Source organism: Primulina eburnea, chromosome 14 (genome assembly GCF_022965805.1).
Source record: "Primulina eburnea isolate SZY01 chromosome 14, ASM2296580v1, whole genome shotgun sequence".
In the NCBI taxonomy this organism is placed as follows: domain Eukaryota; kingdom Viridiplantae; phylum Streptophyta; class Magnoliopsida; order Lamiales; family Gesneriaceae; genus Primulina; species Primulina eburnea.
Window position 1 is genome coordinate 4,277,088 of NC_133114.1, and position 7,219 is coordinate 4,284,306.

The 7,219-nt window shown below is 33.2% G+C and overlaps 1 protein-coding gene across 2 annotated transcripts; it reads left to right on the plus strand.

Annotated features, from left to right (window-relative positions):
• Window positions 1–4,533: 4,533 nt before the first annotated feature.
• LOC140812480 (B-box zinc finger protein 19-like) lies at window positions 4,534–6,886 on the plus strand. Of its 2 annotated transcripts, XM_073170747.1 has the most exons (6): window positions 4,534–4,695; window positions 5,315–5,411; window positions 5,500–5,615; window positions 5,933–6,133; window positions 6,258–6,345; window positions 6,623–6,886. In XM_073170747.1, the coding sequence occupies exons 1-6, from the start codon at window positions 4,603–4,605 to the stop codon at window positions 6,625–6,627; spliced, it is 600 nt and encodes a 199-aa protein (XP_073026848.1). In that variant the 5' UTR covers window positions 4,534–4,602; the 3' UTR covers window positions 6,628–6,886. The 2 variants fall into 2 exon arrangements, with proteins under 2 accessions (XP_073026848.1, XP_073026849.1); XM_073170748.1 differs by lacking the exon at window positions 6,258–6,345.
• The last annotated feature ends 333 nt before the right edge of the window (window positions 6,887–7,219 follow it).

A 7,219-nucleotide genomic window follows, 5' to 3' on the forward strand; every position in this document is an offset into this window, starting at 1 on the left:
GACAAACCTGAAATCTCATCTACAAGACTATAGCAAACTTCCTGCTACTAGTAAATAAATCCGTGATAGACTCCATTTTAGTCATCCACGAACATAAAGGAATAACTCCATTCCTTTCGATAATCATCAAATTAGATCTAATACGGATATCAAGGAATTTAAAATCCAAATTCCTTACCGTATATCCTTCATTCCTTGGCCATTTCAGGTTCAAATCTTATCATCTCCTGGCAAGAATCTAAAATAACTCTGTACTTGTTCGATATATCCATATCAATAACGTAATCCGAATCAGGCAACACAAGTACAACACAATTTAACTCGTGTTCATTCTCAGCTTACTGTAGTATATAATATGTCACAGAATTCACTGATATCAATTCTTTTCCCCCATAAGGTATAAAGGTCAATACTACAGTAGCACAGACCCAACAGGTATAACATATATCAATGCAACTCAGTCAAAGATAACATCAAGAATGCATTCGTATATATCAATACATATGCAATACAATCATAAAAGTCAGTACATGTCACTGTATCATCAAGGGTGTCCTGGTTCTGTTCCTCGATCCCTACCACCAGATGATTCTGCTCCCTGAAATCTTCGGGGACCTCTCTGTGGACAAGCTTTAGCAAAATGTCCTTGTTGTTTACAGATATTGCACCTACCAGTTACTCCCCGGCATTGCTCCGTGAGGTGTCTCCCGCCACAAACTCTGCAATAGGTTCCAGTATAACTCGGACTAGAACCGCTGGAGCTAGATGAACCACTTCCTAACTTCTTGAAGGGCTTCTTTCGAGCTTTCAGCAAATCCTGCTTTCCACTCGTGCTACCGCGATGAAATCGGAGAGGAGATCGCTGTGTCTGGGGTTGCATTGCACACAACCTTCCCAATTGTCTAATCAGACTCGTCTCCGCTCTCTTCGCTCTACTCACACTGCTTATAAAATCTTATTGATTCTCTTGATCAAAGTAGCAAGTACAAAACCAAGTTTTTCAAAGTTAGAACTCATCAAAACTTTTATCCGATGAATCACGGCACAAGAGTCAAGAAATATTTAATGAATTGATTATCTTATCAATTGAGAAAGAAACAACTGAACACTTTGATTAGTACTTTCATCTCTGAAATTATAAGGCAAGTTATTTTTAATGATTATTTTGAGCATAATTGATATTTTTATTTGTTTACTTTTTTATATTATCTTTATTGTATTGATTTAATTTTAAAAAAAATTGTTATGGAACTAAAAGAATATGAACAGATATAATGATTGAGGGGTCTTTTTTAAAAGTTAGACTCAAACTCAAAAATTGTTAACATCAACTCTTCTATCAACATAACCAAAAAAAAAAAAAAAAATTGTAATTTACAAGATTAAAAATGAAAATTTATCGTTAACAGACTGAAATAAGAAAATTTTGAAAATTACATCACAAAATATTTAATTTTCCTCAATATAAATTTTTGTGGCTCCATTTAAAATCTGGAAGTGTCTAATGACGATGATAGAAGCGTTTACAAAATTACAAAGCTTCCTATATATATCATGGCGTCGTTGACAATTCTTTGCAGGGACGTTACAAAATTCTCACTGCTCGGACCCAAATTTGAGCATGATATATATATATATATATATATATATATATATATATATATATAATTGAATCTTGAACTTGAGACATTGTTTCCAAATTTAAAACTTTTGTATCAGATAAGTCACAAGCGATCGAATTCGACACATGTTTTAGCGATCAAGCGCTGGATCGGTATATAAGTCCATATATCGTTCCTCCATCTTTCTGTTATTTTGTAAAGCCATTTTGGATCCATACCAATTTAAGTTCTGTGGTGAAGTTAATAGCAAATAATATATTTTAAATTTTATAAATCGAGCTTCAATAATTCGACCTAACATATTCTATTCGAACTCGAATTCGAATTTGAACTCGAGAACACTTGGATTGCAGTACTGTGGCTAGTCAGTTACTTCACTACTAGTAAGGCAAATAAAACCATGTAATGTTTTGGTTGAAAGGACAAAAGTGAAGACCCATGGAGATAGGGAAAAAAAATTGGCGGAGATGAAAGAAAATGAAGTTTGTGGATGAAAATGGTTCGAAGGTTGCTTTCATCCCACACAAACGTAGCTTTTCAAATCTGTGGCTGCGAACGATCACTAAAAAATCTCTTGACTTTTCATGTTTCATTGATAGATTTGGAGTATTATTATTATATATATTATATTCCAGCTGTAGTTTTGTAGACCAAACCAACCATTGCCATCAGCCCAAATCCTTTATAAACCGCTCGTTCACTTGTGCGGACCCCTTTTCTCGTCATTCGATTTTCGAGACGATCTCATGAATCTTTGTCTGTGAGACGAGTCAATCTCACTGATATTCACAATAAATAATAATACTCTTATCTACGAAGTTGATCTGTGAGAGCTTCTCACAAGAGTTTTTGTGATTTCAATTTTGACAGTTGTGAATATTGACTAGTTAGATTTGCTTGTAATTAGATTTGGTTGTGATTAAAACAAACTTCTTCCTTTGATAAAATTTGGATAGAATATAATTGTGATGGTTAAAGTTCAATTCAAATATTGTGTAGAGTTGGGAAGATTAATTGTTATGTCCATGTGAACAAAATATAAATAAATGATATAAAAGTTTTAAAAACTATAGAGCACTTTTGCGCAATAATACAGTAATATTGATTATTTTTATTGAATAAAGAATTAAAAATTCGATCACATATACTTTTATGCTATTTTATTTATAATAAGAGATCACCTTAAAGTAACTATTTTGGTGTGGTCGCTTCAAAATTACAATTATCATACTTATTTTTAATTAATTTAAAAATTATTTATTTGATAATTTATCCAATAAAAATGAAAACAACATATTTTAAATTAAATAAATAAATAGTTTTAAATAATTACGCTGAATAACTTGAAAACAATTAAAAAAATAAAAGAAGCTGGAGTTCAATAAAAAAATAATAATTATATAAACATGCAATTTGTGTATACGATCAATATTATATATATATATATATATATATATATATATATATATATATATATATATATATATATATATATATATATATATCAAAATCCGACTAACATTTAATGAAGTCGTTTCTAGGAGACTTCTGTTGCTGGTAAACATAAATAATTTATTAATATTATAAAAATTGATGGTTTTTGTAATAATTTTTAAAATTAATATTATATGATAATTTAAAGGGGAAGTTGGTGAAAAATCCGAATCAAAACATTTCATTGGGTTCACCCCTACCCACAAAATTGTGGTACTATGTCATACAAAATGTGGTACACTTCATGTAGAAATGTGGTATACTTCATGTGGAAATGTGGTACTAAAAAAGTATTCAAGAACTGATCACAAAGAAAATCGACAACTGGGGACTGAAAATCAATTTCCCATAATTTAAACTTAAACAAAATGGAAATACTTTTATAAGCCAGCAGACACGAAGCGTAGGTGGGGCAATTGGTGGTCCGTTGTCAACCCTCCCCCTTTCCCCAAAATTTTGTCATTGATGGGTTGGTGGGGTGGAGTATGGGTCCCTCATATTTTTTTTATTTTTTTTTTAAATCATTTACATAAAAATAAATTATATTTAAAATAAATGTATTCCAAATTATATAGATTGGATCATTCTAACGACTCATGACCAGTATGAGTATAAGTCGATGCATATGTTGATTCAGCCTAATACCCCATAATCATTACAACATGTGTTCGTATGTGTTTATATATAAGCACGAGTAATATTATGTATGTGTTATGTGCATGTACATTTGGTTTTTTTTTTATATATAAATATTCATCATAGGATTTTAAGTTTATATTTGAAAATTTGTATAAAATTTCGAAATTATTGTGTAAATAATGTGCTGTATTTTTTTTTTAAAAAAAATACGAAGTAATACGTGTTGTAGTTTGAAAATTAATTTGTATTTTAATAAAATATAAATATGTGTACCATATGATTCCAGGTTTTTTCAATTCAATGATTAATTTTTTTGCTGTCCTCATAAAAATGTCTAGCTCATGTTATTAATTAGTAGATATAATGAGTTTATTCTAAATAATATAATATAATATATCATATTATATTTTATTATATAAATAAAATATAAATTCTTGTATGAAACTGGGGATTGCATTAATTAAATAATAAAACCTGAGGGCAGTTTAGGAACAATACTCCAAAATTCACACGCTTCAAGTCACACAATGATGTTACTGTGCACCGGCATGCTAGCATATAATAGCCCCCAACTCCGTTATCATTCGATCTCCGACGCACCCCACAGCCGTGCGTCTCCAGCCGCCGCACCTGGTAAGAACACTGACGGTGTAACTCTTCCTATGCATCGATCTCTTATAAGTATTATTCTTCGTGCACAATGAATTCTACTGCGTGTATAATCCATTAATGGATTTGCGTGTTTGATATATTCTCTGTTTGACTTGATGTGTAGCAGAGTGCTATAAACTGAAAGATTGTTGAAATTTGTTAAATCGATATAGAAGAAGAGTTGTATGAATTCGAAATGAGAACACTGTGCGACGTCTGTGAGAGTGCGGCGGCGATTCTATTCTGCTCGGCGGATGAGGCGGCGCTTTGTCGTGCTTGTGATGATAAGGTATTGCGCCTGTTACAGTTATTTCGCGGGTAGACTATTTTATTTTTGTGTCTTTTATTTGAAGATGGGAAATTGGGAGATTTGCAGTTGTTTCTGAAATACTTTCGAGATTTTTCTAAAATATTGTTGGGATAGAAATTGTATGCTATTATCTATTTATCTACACTGAGATTATGATACTTCTTTGTTGAATTGCTTGATATGTGTTTGTGTATCATTCTATCTTAAATTCTTGTTTTGATTCATGAAATGTCAAACGCTGTACTGCATGCTTTTGTTTCATTGCCCATTTTGAGTTGTGTGCTAATTTCTTGTTTTTAATATTGGACGATGGTCTTGGTTTCTTTAGTTACTTTTCATGTTGGCCTTGGCTCTAGAGTGGAATAAAGTGCTTGTTTAAACTTGGGCTCTCAATATAGTCAAATGTACTCCGTGGCGAAAGATGGCCAGTAACATTATGGGGAGAAGATTGTATTTCCTTCTTTCTCGTGTTCCTTGATCTATGTTAGTCCATATTATGAATTTGCTCATTGGATCTACCGTCTAAGTACTTGCAGTGAAACATAAACTGGACTGAATTAAAGTGGCCCGAACCTATTGTGCTAACGTTGTATGGCAGGTCCATATGTGTAACAAGCTTGCGAGCAGACATGTACGAGTTGGTCTTGCTGAGCCCAGTGAAGTCCCACGTTGTGACATATGTGAAAATGCACCTGGTATGCTGGTCATATCTTTCTCTTTCCTCTTCTTTTTTGAAAGGTGGCAACCCGTTTTGAAGAATACTTCCTGAGCCTCTGTATGTAGCTTTCTTCTATTGTGAGGTCGATGGAAGTTCCCTGTGTCTGCAATGCGATATGATTGTCCATGTCGGTGGTAAAAGAACCCATGAAAGATATCTCCTTCTGAGACAGAGAGCTGAGGTTTGTGGATGTAGTTGTGGACACTGGGTAAAATGCATCTGGCCCCTCTATGACATATTCAAAATCCGCAAAAACTGGGAAAAAAGCGTAAAAGTTTTGATTTTAGTGTTTCCGAAAACCGTATGTGCTTTAATGATGTTTCTATTTATGCATTCTTTTGTTTCTCTTGCCCTCGATAACTCGAGCTTAGGTTTTTTTAGCTAATTTGGAATATTACATGGGGCCAAATGCAATTCACCTAAAGATACTCGTTCTCTTTTTTGTGATAGTTGAACATGAGTAATGACATTTGGTTCTACGTCTATGTTTCTTTGCAGTTTCCGGGGGATAAACCAGAAAGTTTAGACGAGTCAGGAGCGGTCAGAGGAAATATTGTTCAAGCTAAGAAAGAGTCTACTCATGTTTCTCCTAATCCTATAATGGTTAACAACATTGATTGTAATGGAAAAATGGAGAACAAATTGATTGATCTCAATGCCAGGCCTCAAAGGGTGCATGGAAGAGCTTCAACTATTCAGGTTTTATTTTTAACCGGAACCTTTGTCGTGTCTCAGAAACTACACTTCAAGCAGCATGGTTTAATGACTCTAAAGTGTAGTGAAGTAATACGCAAATTATCTTCCTTTTCGATTTATTTCTCAGGAACAAGTGAATAATTTGTTTAACAATCACCATGAACCTGAAAATATTGTAGACGGATCATTCAAAAGGGAGCCTGAGAATAATGGAGGTATACTGAAAGCAAAGTCAATACGTATCAGTCATACTGTGATGCTTTATGAACCTTTTGCGAGATTGGTAATTTGAGTTCTTGTGAAAAAAACATTACCATGGAAACACGATCTTCATGTCTCATGTTAACTTCTGTGGCTAAATAACAATTGATTTCTACTGTCCATTAATTCACAGAACACTTGTAAATGTTCTGCTTTTAGTATGTTTTGATAAATCCTTTTGACAATTTGAAATTTTCACTTCTTCCCTTTTCGTGCTTCTGCTATGTGCAGCTTGACGAACACTGTTTGAGGTGGAATTAGCAATGGAATCAAAGCAATGGTCCCCGTGGCCATTTTTCATGGTTAAACATGTTGAAAACTGCGGTTAGCTACATATACTGGGAAACATTGTGAAGTGCATTTTCTGCAACTATTTGCATTCTGCAGTTACTGGTGTAGAAGTTTGTGCCATAGTTATCTGCTGTAAATTAAAAGACCCTTAGAAACATTACAGTTACCAATAAAGTTTCTCAGATAAATTTTCTCATTTTTGAACATTGGTTTCCTGTAACTTTATATTTACATTTGGGCTTTTCTAAGGCAAATTGCTGGATATTGATTAACTGTTTAAAGAAGTGGAGAAATCTTTAGTTTATCTTGGACACTCAGACTCAACTGATGGCGATTACTGACAATGGACCCACCCAAAATGAAAAATATGTAAGCTCTATATATTATATTTAGAGATGGCAATGGATAGGGTATGTATCGGATTTGATACATCCATCCATATACCCATTTATTAAACTCATCCCCATACTCATCTCCATACCTATCGGGTATTGAATTTCATCCTCATTTTCATACCCATCGGATTATCGGATACTC